This window comes from Monodon monoceros, unplaced genomic scaffold (genome assembly GCF_005190385.1).
Source record: "Monodon monoceros isolate NGI ecotype Baffin Bay Population unplaced genomic scaffold, NGI_Narwhal_1 Super_Scaffold_21, whole genome shotgun sequence".
Taxonomy (NCBI): domain Eukaryota; kingdom Metazoa; phylum Chordata; class Mammalia; order Artiodactyla; family Monodontidae; genus Monodon; species Monodon monoceros.
The window spans coordinates 69,557,649-69,578,655 of NW_021703778.1; the positions used below are offsets into that span (position 1 = coordinate 69,557,649).

General features: G+C 47.3%; 1 protein-coding gene across 2 annotated transcripts in view; it reads left to right on the forward strand.

Annotated features, from left to right (window-relative positions):
* SMAD6 (SMAD family member 6) overlaps positions 1–21,007 on the forward strand; it is a 150,066-nt gene that overhangs the window by 87,189 nt on the left and 41,870 nt on the right. For both annotated transcript variants that reach the window (XM_029236273.1, XM_029236272.1), the window contains exon 4: positions 2,158–2,324. In XM_029236273.1, the coding sequence (XP_029092106.1) occupies positions 2,158–2,324 (167 nt within the window). The remainder of the gene's footprint in view (positions 1–2,157; positions 2,325–21,007) is intronic.

Below are 21,007 nucleotides of genomic sequence, written 5' to 3' on the forward strand. Positions count from 1 at the left end.
TGGCCCAGGTAAACCTGCCTGCGGAGACTCACACAGCACCCAGATGTCCGTCCTTGTCTGTTGATTGGCCTGTTTTCTCTCTACTTGTGAGCTGCTTGAGGGTGGTAATGGTGCTATGGTGGTTTCTGTGTCCCCAGTGGGGGACAGAGAGCCCTGGTGCCTGATGTATATACGTTAAAGGTATTGCTGGAGGACTGGGGGTGTCTTCAGGTGGTGACGGCCCAGTGCCAGGGCTGCTACACTTCATAGAGTCCCCTAGAAAGGAAGGTTTGCTTCACGAGTGGTGCTGGGGAAAACAAGGAGATAGAGGAGGGGGGGAGGGGAGGAGAGTGAATAGCTCCATTTTCACCTCACCCTATAGAGCAGAATGAATTCCAGATGGATGAGACTGCAAAATGTGAAAACAATGAAACTACGAAATAGCTAGAATAAAATGTTCATGATTTTGATCTCTGGATGGGAAGGGTCTCTTTTTTTTTTCTTGGAAGGGTCTCTTTAAGCACAGCAGTAATGGAAGAAATAATAAAGAAAAAGACGTATATATTTGTGTGCTTAAAATTGGAAACTTCTGTACATCAAAACATCCCATAAATATAATTAAAATAACAACACATATGTAAAGAGCACTTGCAAATCAAAAAGAAAAAAATTTAAGAACCTCAGTAGAAAAAAAAAATGGGCAGCAGACACAAAAAGAAAATTAACAAAAGGAAAAACAGTGACTAAGTTTATGTTTATGTTTAAAAGTAAGTGACTAAGAATATGTTTAAACTCGTTAGAAAACAAAACCTCAATTAAAACTGCGAGATGTTATTTTTCACTTATCACCTTGGCAGGACTATAAAAAACAAATAGTGCTCAACGGGGCTGAGATGAAGTGTGATGAATAAGATGAATGTTCTCTTTCTATGCTGAAGGGCTTGCAAACAGGGGCAGTTTTCAGGAAATCAGTTTCTCAATATGGATCAAAAGGCTTAAAAATGTTTATGCCCTCTGTTCCAGCAGTTCTGCCTCTGGGGATCTTTCCTGAGAAATACTCATTTTTTATGGCAGCAAAATTTCTGAAACAGTCTAACTGTCCAAAAATAAGGAATGACAGAAATGATGGCACATCTATGTGACAAAATGTTATGCAGCCTTTAAAAATCATGTTTAATTGCTGATGGCACTTGTGCCTGAGAAAATGGGAGGGGAGCTCAAAGTGCACTTGGAGAGTTTTTTCTTTCCACTTTCTATTTTTCTGAATTATTTACCCTACCGTAAGCATGTGTTATTTTTATAAAGAAAAATTATCATGTTTTAGAATATTTTCAATTATTTGGAAAAGTTATGATATAATGCCAAATGGAAAAAAGCAGGTGATACGTCTACATATATGTAAAATACTTCATTTACATATATATACACATAAATAATGCAGTAAGCACTGAATTCAGTCCCTGGCACATATAAAGTGCTGACTATATACATACATATCAATATTGTGATATTAATGCATATACATGTATATAAAATATAACCAGTGAATATTTCTGGGTTGTGGACTTAGGGGTGGTTTCTGCATTCTTTTTTTTTTTTAAATACATTCTCACATTTTTCAAATTTTCTACAATAAGCATGCATTATCTTTATTATATTAAGCTTTATTATAAATTATAATTATAAAAAAGACTCTCCACTATAAATGTTGAACCAAAGGGATTTGGTGTTGTCTTAATTAAACATTTCTATCTGCCAGTGTTCTGCTTACTTGAAGTTTGACTGTATTAAATGACAATAAATGACGCTTACATTTGTATAGTGTACTTCCACTGGCTCAACTGGCTCCCTTGACCCCTGTAGCACCTCTGCAAGGTCCTGAGATTAAGGGAACTCGACAAGACATACTGGGAAATGTGGACACACATACACACACACGCACACAATCTGCTGTGACCTTGGGTGAGTCACAGTCTCAAGGGCTCCAATCTCGTATAAGCCTCACGCTGTGGCTTTAGATGACCAGGCCACAGCATGGCTTTCTAACTGGGCTTCCTGGCCTCGCTGCCATCTGGCAGGCACAGGTGGGAGCTGGCAGGGCAGGAGGGGAGGAGAGGAGCATGCCCACAGTTCCCAGAGAGGTGATGGGGTGCATCTCCCCTTTCATTTGACTTTCAGAGAAGACCTCCTGGCTACTGTTCCTGGGAGACCCCACCCTGACGAACGAGGCTCCTATCCCTCCGGATGCCCCACAGACCCACCCTTCTCAGCCCAACAGTGGGTTTGGCAAAGAGAGGACATTTCCTTGGAAGAACAGAAGACCATGTCCTGCAGGTGCTTCCAGGGTAACTGCTTTCCGTTCTTTCAGTCATTGGGTTCATGTGTGATTTGTTTCTGGTGTGCTCAGGATACAGAGGGTTCTCAGAGCCTCAGTGAAGAAACCCTAGTTCACAGATAGACTAAGAAGTCTTTGGGGGAAAGGGGACACAGCTCAAGCAGGATTATGGGGCAGCATTGCACTAGACTTGTTGTTCCTACTCGCTGGAGGCCACGCCATAGAGGAGAGTTTAGGAAGAGAATAATGACGATGATGATGAAATAACTATCGTTTATTGAGCACCATCTATTATCTCATTTAATTATCCCATCATCCTGTGAAACAGGTAATGTTGTGTCCAATTTACAGATGGTGAAACTGAGACTCAGGGAGGTGAAATAACCTGTCCAGATACTCAGCAAGTAAATGGCAGAGTTGGAATTCAAAGCTAGGTGGTTCTCCCTCCTAAACTAATTTCCAAAACTTACCTGGCTTATGGTATTCTCAGTGGGAATTGTTTGAAATAGATGGATTTAAGGAGTATCTGCTGAACGCCAAGCCCTGGCTTAGGTGCTTTTTATATGGTATCTCATTTAATCTCCAGAACAGCGTTTGTGGGGTATGTGTAATTACTCCCATTTTACAAATGAGAAAACTGAGGCTCAGATGTTTGTCCAAGGTCACACCGAGCCAAATAAAGGTCTTTTTAGGGAAGCAGTCCCGGGGAGAATGAATCAGGAGCAACCTGGACCTAGGATCAGAGCCCAGGAGCCGGAAAGGAGTAGGGAATTGGGGTGATGGTGCAGCTAATTGGATGCTGTCTCCACCCGCAGAAGGCAGCAGAGGGTCCAGGGGTAACTGTGATTTTGGACAAGCCACGCCAGCCTCAATGTCCTCATTTGAAAAATGGGGCCACCAATACCTTACTGTACAGGGTTGTCAAGAGGATTAAATGAGATAATGCACATGACATGCTCGGAGCAATGCCGAGCTGACGAATGTGAGATCCCGCTCCTTCTACCCACTTTCCCTTCTCTACTGGTTTCTGTCAGTTGGTCAACATTCCTGGCATCTGTAAGACCGGCCCGGCATCCCACCCTACCCGTCCCCGTCCCGGACCCAGCACCAGTGTGTCATAAGGGTTTATGGAACGAGAGCTGGCTGAGCTGCTCCCTGGCTGTTTGAGCTTATGCAGCTCACTTATCCTCTCTGGGCTGCAAGGGTGGGCTGGGGGCGGGGGGTGCTGACTGGATCATCTCTGGGGGCCCCACCGTACCCAAGTAAGCCCATTATCCCCTGGCTCTCCCTCCCCTTCACCCCGACCCTGCACACGAAGGCTCTGGGGGCCGAGCCAGCTACCCACTCCCCAGGGACCATCCCTGAAGGCATCTCCAGAGGGTGATGCACGTGCCAGGTGACAGACATGTCACCTACACGTGCCAGGTGACAGGCCCATCCTTCTTTCTCCCACAGCTCCTGGTGGGGCCCTGCCACTCCAGCAGGGGACAGGAAAGTAACTCAGCCTTCACAACCCCTCCTCAGACTCACACACTCGCAGCCTTGCTTTGGGAAATGGGTGGTTTTTATTTCTTTCCCTTTTTTTTTTTTTTGGTCTTCAAGCACTCTTACTCGTCTGTCCCTGGGCTGTCTCTCCCACAGGCCTCTGTGGTCTGGGCCAGGAGCCTGTGGCCAGCCCTTCTCCATCCTCTCTCGGCGGAAGGTCCCGCCATCAGGGCGGGTTGTGTGGCCCTACTGTGCGTGGTGGGAAAGAGGCTGGCCTCTGGAGGCCCCAGCTGGCCCCTTATTATATTGGCTTCTATTAAATTGAAACACATAGCACATCTATTACACAATAAACCACAGCTATTTCATGGATCAAATTAAGTTTTATTTGGGCAAATTACAACCTTTCCTACAGTCGTGCCTTTGTGAGGCCATTCCTTTTTAATAAAAGCAAGCATTTCTGGGGCTGGCCTTCCTGGACCAAAGCTCCATGGTGGGTTGGGGGCTCAGGCCAGGGCTGGCAAGAGTGTGTGTGTGTGTGTGTGTGTGTGTGTGTGTGTGTGTGTGAGTGTGAGAGAGAGATGGGAATTCTTGGGGCTCCTCTTGGGAATGGATTTATCCACCTTCTCCCCCTGCCTCCCCATCCTGAGGTTGCCATGGAAGTCTGCAGAGAACTTCTCATTAAGCAAGAAAAAAGCAGCAGCAGCAACAGGAGGAAAGCATTTCCCGGAATCTGGGAGGAAGCGTGAGTCACTGGGGCTGCTAAGTGAGCCCTGCGTGGCCACTGCAGCGCCTGCCCAGGAGGCCTGGAGCGTGGGGCCAGCCATCAGGACTGTGCCAGGCCTGCCCGCATAGACATGCCCGCTGCCCTGGCTGACGCAGGCTCTAGGAATGCAAACAGAGCCGGGTGGAGGGGCCTTCTGAGGGCCGGGGCGCTGGGCCAGGCAGGAGGGAACGGGCCTGGAGGAGAGGCCTGTGGAGGGGCCTTGGGCCTCAGATGAGCCCCTCTCTGGTGTCCTCGGAGCCCAGGCTGCCGGGAGGGTTCCTACCTCTCGGCCTGACCTGCCCTGGCACTGCCAGCTCTGGCCTGGCCTCTAGGCTTCCCGTCATGGGGCAGGGGCAGGAGTTCCCCTAGATCAGAGGATCTCAAAATTGGCGCCTGGATCAGCATCACCTGAGGACTGGTCAGAAATGCAGGTTCTCAGCCCCCACCCCCCAGCCCTACTAAATCAGAAACTCTGGGGGGTGGAGTCCAGAGAGCTGTGGTTTAACAAGCCCTCCAGGTGATTCTGATGCACACTCAAGTTTGAGGACCGCTGCACTTCATTATCGGTAAGTCAACTTCAAACCCACATTTGCTGGTTATTTATTGACAAAATTCAGAGGTAATGCTTAAGGAGTGCCTCTTGTGTGCCAGCTTCCAGGCTAACCGCTTTCCACGTGCTAACTCATTTAATCCCCACATCAACCCTGTGAGCTCAGGTTGTCATCATCTCTCCATCTTACAGGTGACATAAGCGCTGCTTTTCAGCCAGAAGCCAGTGTTCTGGGACCTCAGAGGTGATGGGAGATGCTGGGCCCAACTCACATTTGGCCCATGTTGATGAACTAGTTTACAGGGCTGACCTTTCCCTGGGTAGCTTTTTCATAAATGCCCTTCAGAGGCTGCCCTGCCTCATAAGAGGTGGCGGTGGGGAGAACTCTCACTCCAGAACTGGGAGTACAGGGGGAATCAGGCAGGTGGAGTGTGAGAAATAAGAATGATGAAAGAAGATGGGCCTGAGATGCAGGGTCCTGTAGAATCTTGTTTCTTCAGATGTGGTCCCTGGAACAGCAGGATCTAACTTCCCCAGGAGGCTGTTAGAAATTCAGAATCTAGGATCCTGCCCCAGACCTGCTGAATACAAATCTGCATTTTAAAAAGATCTCTCTGGGTTTGTGTGCACATTCGGGTTGAAGAAGCATGGGGTGGGGCACACAGGCATGTGCCCCAGCCTCTTCCTGCCACACAGAGGGACAGGATAACAGGATCTGGGATCTGCACCAGCCTCAGCCCAGCTCCTGTGGGGCTCCGGCTCCCGTGTTAGCACAAGCATCCCCTGAGGACCCTGGAGGGAGCCTCCAGCCCTTAAAACCCACAGCCAAAGTATCAATAATACAATGGGAGGGACTCTCCCTCTAATGAGCCCTCTTCTCAAGTTCCAGGATCTTCACTCCTTTCCCCTCTCTTCCTAGAATGTGCACTCTGGGTTCAAACCCAGGCTCCGCCACTTACTGGAATTATTGTTGTAAACTTCTCAGTGCCTTGATTTTCCTTTTCTGTAAAATAGGGTAACAATATTTCCTAGATCATACAATTTTGTGTGTGCAGATTAAATCTGTGAATACACATAAAGTACTAGGAACAGTGCCTGGTACATAACTCCATGAACAGTAGCTACTTGCTTTCAGCCTGCCTTCTTTCCCTCCTCTGGCTGGCCCTTGGGCTGGAGTGGGATGGAGGAAAGGTGGGGCTGACCTGTGAGGTGTCAGTGCCAAGGCAGGGCTACTGGACTGGCTTCTGAAGGTGACAGGGGCTCCTGTGAGGGGGAAGAAGGAAATGTGTTTGTATGATACCTGTGATATGCCAGGCTCAGTGCCAGGCATTTCCCTCCTCTCCACAGTTGTACCAGGGAGGTACGGTTATTAGCTTACAGAAAGGATTGAGGCCCCAGAAGTGCAGTGACCAACCCAAGGTCACACTTAGTGAAGGATAGAGCTAGTGCTTGATGGGTCTGTCTGGCCAGCCTGACCTCAGTCCCATACCCACTTCATATGACCCCATGCTTCCACCTCCACTACAGCTCAAGCTGGTCCCTCAAGGAGATCGGGGGATCCAGAAGGTCAGAGTTGGCAGAGGGATGAGGAGCCAGATGCGTCCTGGGGATGTGGTTCACGACTCTTTCCCCAGAACCTCAGTTTCCCCTGGTGTTACCTCACTCTTGCAAGGAACAGGGAGGGTCTTCTGAGTGGACCTGTAGTGAGGTTAGCTGCTCCAGGCTTTGCCCCCCACTGCCCCCAAAACAGTCTGCCCTTCCTTCTGTTCCATGACTGGAAGGCAGGCTTTTGGCAAATCTGTTAAGACCCCAGGAGGGGGGACCTCTGGTTTCAGCGCCCACGTATCAAGCGCTTGGAAGTTGTCCCTCCCATCATCACAACGAGAAAAAGCTGAACAAACTGGAAGTCAAAACTTTTAGATCCATCAGAGAATTAAGGTCCCAGGGCAGACTGCCACTCTGAAATCTGGAAAAGCAGGTGGATACAGAGAATCACAGCTAAGAGCAGCTTACCGAAAGCAAAAGCTACCAAAGCTAGTAACTGTTAGGAACACTTAGACTGTAATTTTTTTAATTAAAAAATTTTTTTAAATTGAAGTATAGTTGATTTACAGTGTTGTGTTAGTTGCTGGTATATAGCAAAGTGATTCAGTTATATCCATACATATATATGTATATATATTCTTTTTCATATTCTGTTTTTTAGTTTTTTTTAATTTTTAAAATTTTATTGAAATACAGTTGATTTACAATGTTAAGTTCTGCTGTACAGCAAAGTGATTCAGTTATACATATATATACATATGCTCCTTTTAATATTCTTTTCTTTTATGGTTTATCACAGGATATTGACTATATTGTAGTTCCCTGTGCTACACAGTAGGACCTGGTTGCTTATCCATTCTGTATGGATAGTGTGCATCTACCAGCCCCAACATTCTGCTCCACCCCTCTCCCAAACCCCTCCCCCTTGGCAACCACAAGTCTGTTCCCTATGTCTGTGAGTCTGTTTCTGTTTTGTAGATAAGTTCATTTGTGTTATATTTTAGATTCCGCATTAAGTGATATTATCTGGTATTTGTCTTTGACTTACTTCACTTAGTGTGATAATCTCCAGGTCCATCCATGTTGCTGCAGATGGCATTATTTCATTCTTTTTTTTTTTTTTTTATACATTTATTTATTTATTTATGGCTGCCTGGGGTCTTCGTTGCTGCGCATGGGCTTTTCTCTAGTTGTGGCGAGTGGGGGCTACTTTTTGTTGCGGTGCGTGGGCTTCTCATTGCGGTGGCTTCTTTTGTTGTGGAGCACGGGCTCTAGGCACGCAGGCTTCAGTAGTTGTGGCATGCGGGCTCAGTAGTTGTGGCGCACGGGCTTAGTTTCTCCACGGCATGTGGGATCTTCCCAGACCAGGGCTCGAACCCGTGTCCCCTGCATTGTCAGGCAGATTCTTAACCACTGCGCCACCAGGGAAGTCCCTATTTCATTCTTTTTTATGGCTGAGTAATATTCCATTGTACATATGTACCACATCTTCTTTATCTATTCCTCTGCCGATGGACATTTAGGTTGCTTCCATGTCCTGGCTATTGTAAATAGTGCTGCAGTGAACATCAACATGCATGCCCCCTTTCAAATTATGGTTTTCTCCAGATATATCCCTAGGAGTGGGATTGCTGGGTCATATGGTAGTTCTATTTTTCGTTTTTTAAGGAACCTCCATACTGTTCTCCACAGTGGCCGTACCAACTTACATTTCCACCAACAGTGTAGGAGGGTTCCCTTTTCTCCACACCCTCTCCAGCATTTATTGTTTGTAGATTTTTTGAGATGGCCATTCTGACCGGTGTGAGGTGATACCTCTTTGTAGTTTTGATTTGCATTTCTCTAATAATTAGTGATGTCAAGCATCTTTTCATGTGTTTGTTGGCCATCTGTATGTCTTCTCTGGAGAAATGTCTATTTAGATCTTCTGCCAAATTTTTGATTGCGTTGTTTGGTTTTTTGTTGTTGAGTTGTATCAGCTGTTTGTATATTTTGGAGATTAAGTCCTTGTTGGTTACATTAAATGGTAATTTTTAAAACTGCTCTTTTGAGGTATGATTGACATACAAAAACTGTACGTATTTAATGTATACAACTTGATGAGTTTGTATATACATATACATCCGTGAAAACATCACCACAATCTATGCCGTAAACATATCCATCACCTCCCAAAGTTTCCTCCCTCCCTCTTTATTTTTTTATTATTATTTTTTAATTTTATTATCTTTATTTTTAAATTTTTCTTTATTTTTAAATTATTATTAAACAGTAATTTTGATGAACTGCTGGAAGCTGAGTGTGGACTAGCTTGAAATTTAAAAACTTAAAATAGTTTTTAGGGGGGACCTCCCTGGTGGTCCAGTGGTTAAGAATCCGTCTTCCAATGCAGGGGACGTGGGTTCGATCCCTGGTCGGGGAACTAAGATCCCATATTGCTGCAGGGCAACTAAGCCCGCACACGACAACTACTGAGCATGTGAGCCACAACTACGGAGCCCACTTGCTCTGGAGCCCATACGCTGCAACTACTTAGCCTGTGCACCACAACTAGAGAGAAGCCCGTGCACCGCAACGAAGGGCCCGTGTTCCACAACTAAGACCCGACGCAGCCAAAAATGAAAATAAATAAATATTAAAGACAAAACAAAAACAAGCAAACAAAAAAACAAATAGAGGCCCAGTCTTAGGCCTACCATACATTCAGGAGTTTTACCCCCAGGAACCCTACCAGGTTCACATGGTAAAGATCAGAGAAAAATCCCCTCTCTTTTGGGCAGGAGAAATAGACCTTTGAAATACTCCGAGAACTTTTTCCATAACAAAGGCCTATCCCTCTGAGAAACTACTTTACCAGAGCCTTGTCTGACCTGGAGGAAGGGCAGTTAAACAACTGCAGCCCTCTTTAGCCATACTGTCCCATTTAAGGGGAGAAAAAAATAAGGGCTAAGATATGCTTCTAAAGGTCACAGCCCAGGGACTCAGACCAACTAAAAAATTTGAGATTTGGGCTTCCCTGGTGGCACAGTGGTTGAGTGGCCGCCTGCCGATACAGGGGACACGGGTTCGTGCCCTGGTCTGGGAAGATCCCACATGCCGCAGAGCGGCTGGGCCCGTGAGCCATGGCCGCTGAGCCTGCGTGTCCGGAGCCTGTGCTCCGCAATGGGAGAGGCCACAACAGTGAGAGGCCCGCGAACTGCAAAGAAAAAAAAAAAATCTGAGATTTAATAATAAGAATATAGAATGTTTTCCCTCCCCAACATCTTACTGCTAATACAGCAGGTCTTCAGTATAATAACAGTGGATTACAGCTGAAAGAGCTGCAGACACAGGCTCTTTCTAAGAAAGAGTTCTTAGGGAAACCCAAAGATAACAGGGGAGGAAAAAACAAACAAACAAGGAAATTCTAGGGAACTGAAGCCTCTGATACCTACAGCTACAGCAAACCTTAAACACAGATCAACTCCTAGCCAGATTAACATAAAGCCTTATACTAAAAGTCTCATTACCTCAGTACCCATAACCTGATATATCATGTCTGGCTTTCAACAAAAAATTAAATGGCATGCTAAAAGACAAGAAAAAACTGTCTGAAGAGACAAAGCAAGTGTTAGAACCAGACTCAGATATCACAAAGATTTATGGAATTAAACAGATAGAGGATTTAAAATAACTTTGGTTAGTATTCCAATGGAAAAAGTAAATAACATGCAAGAATACATGGGGAATGTAAATAAAGTGATGGAAACTCTAAGAAAAGATCGAAAGGAAATGTGAGAAATCAAAAACATTGTACCAAAATGAAGAATGTCTTTTTTTTTTTTTTTTTTTTTTTTTTTTTCGGTACGCGGGCCTCTCACTGTTGTGGCCTCTCCCGTCGCGGAGCACAGGCTCCGGACACGCAGGCCCAGCGGCCACGGCCCACGGGCCCAGCCGCTTCACGGCATGCAGGATCCTCCCGGACCGGGGCACGAACCTGCGTCCCCTGCACCAGCAGGCAGACCCTCAACCACTGCACCACCAGGGAAGCCCAAAGAATGTCTTTAATGGGCTCATCAGTAGACTGGACATGGCCAAAGCAAGAATCACTGAACATGAAGATATGTCACTAGAAACTTCCCAAACTGAAATGCAAAGAGAAAAAAGAATGGAAAAAAACAAAAAGAACTGTGGGACAATTACAAAAGGCGTAACATATGCATAATGGGAATACCAGAAGGAGAAGAAAGAGAAGAAGAAGAAGAAGAAATATTTGAAGTAATAATGGTTGGTAATTTTCCAAAATTAATGACAGACACCAAACTATAGATCTAGGAAGCCTAGAGAAGATCAAGTAGGCAAAAATATAAAAATATCTACACCTAAGCTTATCCTGTTCAAAAACCAAAGACAGAGAAATCCTGCAGAAAACCAAAGACAAAGAGAAAATCCTGAAAGAAGCCAGAGGAAAAATACACTTTACCCACAGAGGGATATATCGGGCTTCTCTTCAGAAGCCATGCAAACAAGAGGAGAATGAAGTGAAGATTTTAAAGTATTGAAAGAAAATAAAACCCCATCAACCTAGAATTCTGTATCCAGGAAAATTATACTTCAAAAGTGAAAGAGAAGTAAAAATTTCTCAAACAAAAACTGAGGGAATTTGTTACCAGTGGGCCTGCCCTCCAAGGTGTATTAAAAGAAGTTCTTCAAAGAGAAGGAAAATTATGTAGGTCAGAAACTGAGATCTACATAAGCAAAGGAAGAATATCAGAGAAGGAGTAATGAAGATAAAATTAAATCTTTTATTTTTCTTATTCTTAATTGATCTAATAGACAACTGTTCAAAGTAAAAATAGCAAAAATAATAGCAAAAAACCAGCAACATAAGTATTGGGTGACTATAGTATATGGATAGGTGAAATGAATACCAGCTATGTTATAAGGGATGGGAAGAAAAATTGGGAATACTCTGCTATAAGGTACCATGAAGCAATATAGTTATTGAAAGTGGACTTAGATTACTTGTAAATGTTTATTGTAAACTCTAGGGCAACAACTAAAAAAATTTTTAAAGAAATTTAATTGATGTGCTAAAAGCAGGGAGAAAATGGAATCATATAAAACCAGATAAGTCAGGAGAAGAAGGGAAGATTAAAAAAAAGAAACAAATGCAACAAGTAGAAAACAATTATAAACATGGTAAATATTAATCCAACTATATTAGTAATTACCTTAAATATGAATGGTATAAATATACCAGTTAAAAAACAGAGACTATCAGGCAGAACAGAACAGGACTCAATTATCTTTTGTCTACAAGAAGCCCACTTTAAAAATAAACAGATGAAAAGTAAAGGGATTAAAAAAAAAAAAAAGTAAAGGGATAGGGAAAGATAGACCATGCTAACACTAATCAGAGAAAGCTGTAATTTCAGACAAAGCAGACTTCAAAACAAGAAAAGTGCTCAGGGATAAAGTGGAGCATCACATAACGCTAAAAGGATGAATTCTCCAAGAAGGTATAACAATCCTTAATGTATATGCACCTAACAAGAGAACATCAAAGTACATGAGGCCAAAAACTGATAGAACTGCAAGGAGAAACAGACAAAACCATTATTATATTTGGAGACTTCAACACCCCTCTATCATTCATGGACAGATCCAGTAGGCAGAAAATCAGTAAGGATGTAGTTGAACTAAACAGCACCAACCAGATCTAATTTATAGAATACATCATCCGACAACAGCAGACTACACAATCTTCTCAAGTTTACATGGAACATTCACCGAGATAGACCACACGCTGGGCCACATAACCCACCTTCACAAATTGAAAAGAATGCTATCTGGGGGATGGGCATTTGGTTCTGTTTCCCAAGAGACCAAGTTTGTTTAGGGAACAGGGCCTCTGAAGCCTGACAGACGTGGGGAACCATCCTAGGTCCATCACTTACCTGCTATGTGACCTTGGGTCAGTCATTTATTCTCTTCATCTGTAGAGTGAGGACAATAATAGTAACTACTTCATGGGTAGATGTTACAAGCATGAAATAAGACACCCCATGAAAAGTGATTCAAACCCTCCCTGGCCCAAGGTAAGACCTCAATCAACTTTCCCCGCTCACTCATGGTGTTAGTAAGGGAGAAGGAACACAGTCTGAGCCTCTGTGGACAATCTGTGCACCACCCCCTGCTGGTCATGGGAGACTCAGACCTCAAACTTGGGCTCCCCTTTAGTCCTGGAGGTGCGTCACCTTACCACCCTCAGGGAGCAGGTGCCACCAGCTCCTGGCAGGTGGGAGTACAATGTGAGGCAGGCTTAGCTCAACTGAATTCAGGGGCACAGGGTGGGAAGGGTTCCTGAGATGGAGCATTTGAGGAAGGTCTCAAAGATGGGAGTCCATTCCAAACTGAGGACACAGCCTGAGCGAGGCTTGGAGGGTGGCTAAAGCACAGTGCGTTCCAGGCCTGATGAACAGGCTGGAGTGGATCATGGACCCCAGAGATGGTCAGGGTGCAGAGGTCACTTGGCCCAGTCATCTTGCCTTGGAGATGAGGAAACTGAGGCCCAGAGAGGGAAGAAGAGTCCTCCCAGTTGTCACACTACTAGATTTGCTTCCATCCTGGGACCTGACTGAACTTGGAGAATGCAAATTTTGATTAGAAAGAATGGTAATTTAGCGATGATGAGGGAATAATACTTATTGACTGGTGAATATGTGTCAGGCACTGCTGTAAGGGCTTTATAGGGGATATGTGATTTTATCCTCACAAGTAACCCTATGAGGTAGGAACCATTATTTCCATTTTACAGTTGAGGAAACTGAGGCACAGAGAGGTTACTAATGCCTCCTCAGCGCTTTTAGGATTTTAGCAGGCACCACTCACTGCCTCGTCCACATCCACCCCGGCATTTCTCCCTTGCTGGCAGAGCAACCACACTGTTCCTCTGTGCCCGTATCCCACAACTGCAGCTTCAGGAGAGGCCTGCCCCAGGGGAGGCTCTTCACTGGCCTCAGCCACTTATGATGGTCCATTCCTCCTATGAGAGATTGATTCAGGGACAGGCATGGGATGCTTTCTGTCCTGTTAGAAGTGGAGGGAAGTTAGGGGAATTCTGGAAGGAGATTCTTTTTTGTTTTTGCGGCACGCGGGCCTCTCACCGTTGTGGCCTCTCCCGTTGCGGAGCACAGGCTCCAGACGCGCAGGCTCAGCAGCCGTGGCTCACGGGCCCAGCCGCTCTGCGGCATGTGGGATCTTCCTGGACCGGGGCTGGAACCCGTGTCCCCTGCATCGGCAGGCAGACTCTCAACCACTGCGCCACCAGGGAAGCCCTGGAAGGAGATTCTTGATTGTAAAAGGGAGAGAGAGAGACCTGGAACATATAATGGCCTCTCTTCCATCTCTGGACATTGTGGTGTCTACGTGTGATGTTGGAGCTATGGCAGCCACATTAGGTCCATAAGGGGACAGGTCTGAGAATAGTCTGACACACCGAAGATGGCAGAGTAGAGGCAGGTATTAATGGGGTTCTTGAAGATGTGGATGGGCTGCTGAGTTAACTAACCCAGGATGCCCTTCCTCTCATCTCCCTGACACATGAGCACTTACATCTCTTATTTGCTAAGCTGGTTGCCTCAGTGGTTTCTGCTCCTTGCAGCTGAAAGCATTTTTGTTGGTGCAAGGATGAACCCCAAGCCTCTTCAAATGTCACTCAAGACTCAGAATCCCGGCAGCTTTGTTTCTCATCAGGATCAGCTGTTCTAGCCAGCGTCGAAGACTGGCTGATCCCAGGATGGGCCACGTTCTCCGGGGCCTCCAGGTCTTTGCCTTTGCTGTTTCCTCTGCTGGAGGTGCCCTACCATGTGTCGGGCACACCCCCCCTCTCCTCTGCTGAACCGGTGGCTCTGTCACCTTCTGTGCAGCCCCACAGCGCCGGTCTGTGTGGCCACCATCACTCTCGTCACCCAAGTTCTCCCCTGTCAGTTTATATATCTTCCCCCTTTCCTGGACTGAGCTCTGGACCAAGGGCAGACCCTGGTCACATTCATTTCTGTGCCCTTGTCACCCAGTACAGCATACACACCCTCTAAGGGGCTACGGAATAAATAAAGGTGTGGGAGCTCTCTGGGTCCACCGGAGCTCCCGAGGGAGACTGGGGAGGCAGAGCCCAGGACACCAGCAATAGTAACAGCCATCGTCAGTGAGCCAGTGAGTCTCCTGTGCTCTCCACGAGATCACCAGTCTTCTTGTTTTATAGATGAGGAAACCAAGGCGCAGAGGGCTAAAGTGACGTGCCCAGAGCTGGGATTTAAATGCGAGTCTGTTGGTCTTCAGCAAAGTGAAAAAAGATATATATTGAATTGTACATATATGATTGTGTATGGGAGCGTGTGTGTGTGTGTGTGTGTGTGTGTATAATGTGTGTTTAATTGCCTTATAGTAGGAATATTGGCAATTGACTTTTCCAATTTTCTCAATATTTCTCATTTTGTTTCAGAAGCGTAATGGGGAAAATTTTTAAATATACAGCCAAAGGTTTAGAGAATTAATGTTAGGTTGGGCTATGTGCCCTGAGGACTTCATTTTCTTAAAGATTCTGTGGTGGAACAGGAAACCCACATCAGTCTGTGTTCCCCAGATGCTATCTGAACCATGTAATGTCAAGATTTCCTGATCCCCTATTCTCTAATCTGTGCACTCATGAATCTGGGGACGTTTTCATTTGTTTTTTCTTCCCTCCCTTCCTTCCCTCCTTCCTTCTTCCTTTCTCTTTCTTTTCTTTCTTTCTTTTTTTTTTTTTTTTTTTGGCCAGAAAGTGAGGTTAAAGAATAAACACTGGGCTTCCCTGGTGGTGCAGTGGTTAAGAACCCGCCTGCCAATGCAGGGGACACAGGTTCGAGCCCTGGTCCTGGTCCTGGTCCTGGAAGGTCCCACATGCCCCAGAGCAACTAAGCCCGTGCACCACAACTAGAGAAAGCCTGCGCACAGCAACGAAGACCCAACACAGCCAAAAATAAATAAAATAAATAAGTTTATATTAAAAAAAAAGAATAAGCATTGTTGACATTTTTCTAGCACAACTTAAATTTTTTGCACTTAGAAAAGGTTAAATCATTAGGTTGTTGGCATGTGGATGGGGAGGTAGGAGAAAACTCATCTCCAAAAATACACCTCTTTTCTTTCTTATTTATATGAAACTTTGTTCTGAAGGCTTCTCAGGGGCCAAAGAACAAGCACACAAACAAAATCAGGTCGTCACCATTCTGCTCTCTGCCCCTCGCCCAGCTGGACCGTGGGTGGAACCCCAGGACAAAGTTCTGGGGGGCACCAGGAAGCAGAGCCAGTGCACCCCATGAGGGAGGCCCCGCGTGCCCTGCTCAGCCTCAGAAGTGGAGATAAGCAGTTGGAATGAGCAGCCAGGCCCCCCATCCCAGCAGAGGGTCCATGCTCAGAGAGGGGAGGCCCCAGTTCCCGCCTCTGTGAGATGCAACTGTTGTGAGAACCCAGTGGGATGACACAGGCGCCCGGTGGGAGGGAGGACCAGGCTGGGCCGGGAGCTCAGGCGGTGTGGGCGGAACCCAGTCTGTGAAGATGGGCTGGGTGGAGGGAGTTTTTGCCAGTCAAAAAGCATGTGTTTTGAGAACCCCTTGTTCTGTTTTCCGCTTGGGGATCCCATGCTCCTGTGAATCACTTCTTCTCGCGGCACTGGTGTTTTCCTCATCTCGCATCAAAGTCACATGAACCCTTAGCGCCCCTTTCTGCTTCCCCCTGGGCTGGCCGCCAGTGGCTGCCTGTCTTTGTCGTCTTGAGGCCGCGTGAGGGTCAGACAAGGAGGCTGCGGGGCAATGTCCTCATCCCGGGAAAAGGCCTTGCCCTGGACTTGCCAGGTGTTAAGCATCTAGCGTGGGGCAGTGGAAAGAACTCTTGATTTAATCAGAAGCCCCGAATCCCTCTCGGTCCCGCCATGAAGCTGCCTGTGCCACCTCAGACCTCAGCTGCCACCCTCGAAATGGGACGTCTGGCCTCAGCGTCGGGAAAGGAGCTGAGCCGTTTCTTGTGGGCCCCCCTCTCCATCCGGCCCTGGTCCCCGGCAGAGCTTGAGGCAGTGGCAGCTCCTGGGTAACGCAGATCAGATGCAGCCCCTTCCTGGGCCATGCTCGGAGGCCTTCCTCCTCCAAGGCCTTGGGGATATTTGAAACTCCGTGGAGTTTGGCTTCAGAGCCTGGAGTGGAAACCACAGCTCCATTACGTGAGCACATGTGATCTCCCTGGGAGAAGAGAGGCAACCGGCCTCAGAAAATGAGAGACGAGCTGGAGGTCTCTGGCTCCGGAGGACACTTAGGACGGTGTCTGGGAGCCCCGGGGAGGGCAAGACCAGCGCATTTGGCCAGGCCACCCTGGTGTGACCTTGGAGTTGGTGGGCTCCCTGATACCAGAGGTTGGAGCAAAGGCCAGGGCCCATTAGAGGGTAGACTTGAACCCTGAATGAGAGCTGGACGTGCACCAAGGAATCATTCTATCTCCCCCACCCCAATGTGATCGCATATTTTGAAAGCTTTATGTTTGCCAGACAAATTGTTGAGGAAGAAAAATTCCTTTGAAAGGGAATGACCTCCCCCTCCCCCTCCCCCTCGTCCAGGGCAGACCAAGCAACTAAGTTTACACAAATGAGTGGGAAATGATTCCAAAGTCACTGCCAGTTAAGATACCCCAGCTTCTACCACTGCCTGGTTGGGGTAACTTTGGGCCAATAATTTTTTTTCTTTTCTTTCTGGCTGTGCAGCACGCAGGGATCTTAATTCCCCAACCAGGGGTCAAACCCACGCCCCCTGCAGTGGAATCGTGGCATCTTAACCACTGGATCGCCAGGGATGTCCCTGGGCCAATAATTTAATACCTCCAGCCTCAGATTCTCATCTGCCCAGTAGAAATACTGAGCCTCACCTCAGGGGGGCTCTAAGATGTGCACGAAGGGTCCAAGCAGAGGCTCACAGAGACAGGTGGGTGTTGCTCCCAAATGACATCGATTAACCCTCACTTCCCATTTCTAAGTAATCCGAGACCATTCATAACAGCTCATCAGCACTGTGGTTGGCAAAAATAACTGAGACACCCCTTGATGGTGGTGGTGGTCCAGGCTGAGGCGGTCAGTTGGTGGCCTGAGACTAGCACCTCCTGGCTGGAGTGATGGTCGGGGACGGGCACTTTGAACACTGCTGATGCTTGGCCGTCATGACTCTTAAGGGCAGAAACCAGGGCTGAGACCATCTCTGCCGGCCCTTCCAGCCTGAGGTTCTTTCTCTCCAGGGGTGGAAGCTCAGGCAGGGTACTGGGACCCCAGGCTTTAGTTCTGCTTAGCATCCACTCACCTGGGGTGCTCTGGGCTGGTTACTGGGCTTTTTCTGTGTGATACAGAACTGACCTGCTAGGTCACTTAGCAACCTCAGTTTCCTCCTCTATGAAATGGGAACAGCAGTCATGACAGGTCCCTAGCAAAGTATTGTGAGGGGTAGGGAGAGCGGTCAGTGGGTTTGGTTGTGTGATCCTTTCCACCGTGCAGGGGAGACCTCACGCTTCAGGGCACCAAGGAACCAGAATGCAGAGTGGGTGGCTCCTCTCAGGGATCAACTCCTAGGAGAAGGTATACTCTTGGCACAGGGTCCGGGAGTGGGTGGGGCAGGTTCTCAGTAAATTGAAGATTTGTGGAAGGAAAGAGATTGGACTTGGTAATGGACTTTGAAACAGGCCACCCAGGCCTGATAGTGCAGGCTTTTCTACCCCTGCCAAACCGTGCCTTTCCTCATCCATCTCTTCATTCATGCAGCTACTCATTCCACAAATACTTCCAAGGCACTCTCTCTGTGTCCTGCACTGGGATACAGCACTGAGCATGGTGCCTGCCCTCATGGAGCTCCCACTCCACATGGGGAAGAAAGACCTTAAACAAATGGCTGCACACATCAGTACAAAGTTACAACACTTAACAGGAGCGAGGAAGGAAGAGAGGGGATATTGCAAGTGCATAGCAAAGACCAACTCCTCCTGAAGGCTAGTACTTGCTACCTGCCTGGCAGGGCCCTAATCCCTTGACATTGTCTCACTGAATCCTCGCCACGTCCCTGTGGGGTGGGAGCCATCATTACCTCCATTTACAGAAGCAGAAACTGGGCAGAGCCCAGATCTCAATTGTTCCCCCAATTCTGTGCCCTAGGAGGGCAGGCTTCCGTCTTCCTTTTTCCACAAATGAGGAAACTGAGACTTTGGCCGGAGTCAAATATTTTTCTCAAGGTCACAGATAGGAATAGCTGAGTTCCCTGGTCCTTCTCCTCCTATCAAAGTCCAATCAACCTAGGACAGAATTTTTAGCCCAGTGAAGGGAAATCCTCCCTCGAGGAATGAACGCATGGTCTAGTAGGAGAGATGGACATTGTGGAAGATCAATTGTATTCATAGTCCCATAATTCTTCACCCCTCCCTGTATCTACATCCTTCACCCCGTAACTCCACAATGCCCTCCAACCCGGGATAGAGTGTTCTGCCCAATCTTTGATGCTGGGCTCAGCTCTGTGACTTGCTTTGGCCAGTAGGATGTTAGCCCACTTGGTGTAGAGGCTTGACAAAGCACTCGCAAGTTTCCTCTTTTGCCCTTTCTCTTCTGCTGTGGTCATGAGAACATAACAGCTAACTTGCTGAGTGACTAAGACATGTGGCCCTGGGCCGAGTCACCCCATCATCCCAGCCGAGGCCATTGTAGGTCAGCAGCTGACCCCCAGCTAGGATCAGCTGAGCTAAATGAATGAACCAACTCATGAGCTGAGAGAACGTTTGCCACTGAGGTTCTGGGTTGTTTGTTATGCAGCATGACTGTGGCAGTCAGTGACAGATGCAGACGTGTATGCGACCAGTTCGACTGTAGATGCAAGTGCTAAGGGCTCTGCACAAAGCAGGGGAGGAACAATACATTCTGAGCTGAGAGGTCAGAAATGAGTCATAGAAGCGCAACACAAAGCTGAATCTTGAAGAAGTTAGAAAGTGTCACAGGCAAATAAAGCAGGCTCAGGCATGAGGTGTACAACTACAAGGTGTGTTTGGGGAAGGGCTGTTTGTGGCTGGTACACGTAGGGCAATGTGGGAAGTAAGCCTGGGCTGCTCCATCAAGGAGCCCGATGGTGGCAAACCCCGAATGCCAACGTGGCAATGCTAAGTGGGCAACAGAGAGCTATGGAAGGTTGACAAGCTGTGAGGGAGTGCAATGGACTGAATGTTTGTGTCCCCTCAAAATCCATATGTTGAAATCATATTAGGAGGTGGAGCCTTGGGGAGGTGATTAGGTCATGACGGATAAACCCTCATGTATGGGATTAGTGCCTCATAAAAGAGGCCCCGGAGAGCTCTTGCTCTCTTTCTGCCATATGGGACACAACGAGAAGTAGGCCGCCTGCAACCCTGAAGAATGCTGTCACCAGAACCCAGTCATGCCAGCACCCTGATCTTCCACCGTCCAGAACTGTGAGACGTAAACTTCTGTTGTTTTTAAGTCACCCCGTCTATGATACTTTTTAATTTTTACATAAATTTATTTATTTATTTTTATTTTTTGGCTGCGTTGGGTCTTCGTCGCTGTGCGCTGGCTTTCTTTAGTTGCCGTGAGCAGGGGCTACTCTTAGTTGAGGTGCGCGGGCTTCTCATTGCAGTGGCTTCTCTTGTTGCGGAGCACGGGCTCTAGACACGCAGGCTCAGTAGTTGTGGCACGTGGGCTCAGTAGTTGTGGCTCACGGGCTCTGGAGCACAGGCTCGGTAGTTGTGGCGTACGGGCTTAGTTGCTCCGCGGCATGTGGGATCTTCCCGGACCAGGGCTTGAACCCGTGTCCCCTGCATTGGCAGGCGGATCCTTAACCACTGCACCACCAGGGGAGCCCTGTGATCCTTTGTTATAGCAGCTCTGACTCAGACAGGGAGGTTGACGCTTGTTTTGTTTTGCTCCTCTATTCAGGTGCCAAGCCCTGCACGTTTGGTCCATGCTGGTGCCCCACTCCCACCTCTCTGGCCTGATTCTGACCTTCTCATTGGGGCTTTTGCTCATCCTCTGTATGGAATCCCAGACCAACCCCAACAGTCCTTCCCTAGAAAATGGTTAATTAGAACTTCCATCTCACAAGAGCCTTTTCTAGCATGAAAGTCAAGAAATTCATTTTTGAAGCTCCTCTAGGACAGGCCTTTGCAGCTGGGAAGGCTGTGACCTTTAGAGTCTGAGACGACCTGGGTTCCAAGGCTATGTCATCATGTACTGAGGGCATGACCCTGGGGAGTCCCATCCCCTCTCAGAGCTCTCCTAGCCCTCACTGCCTTGAATCCTCAC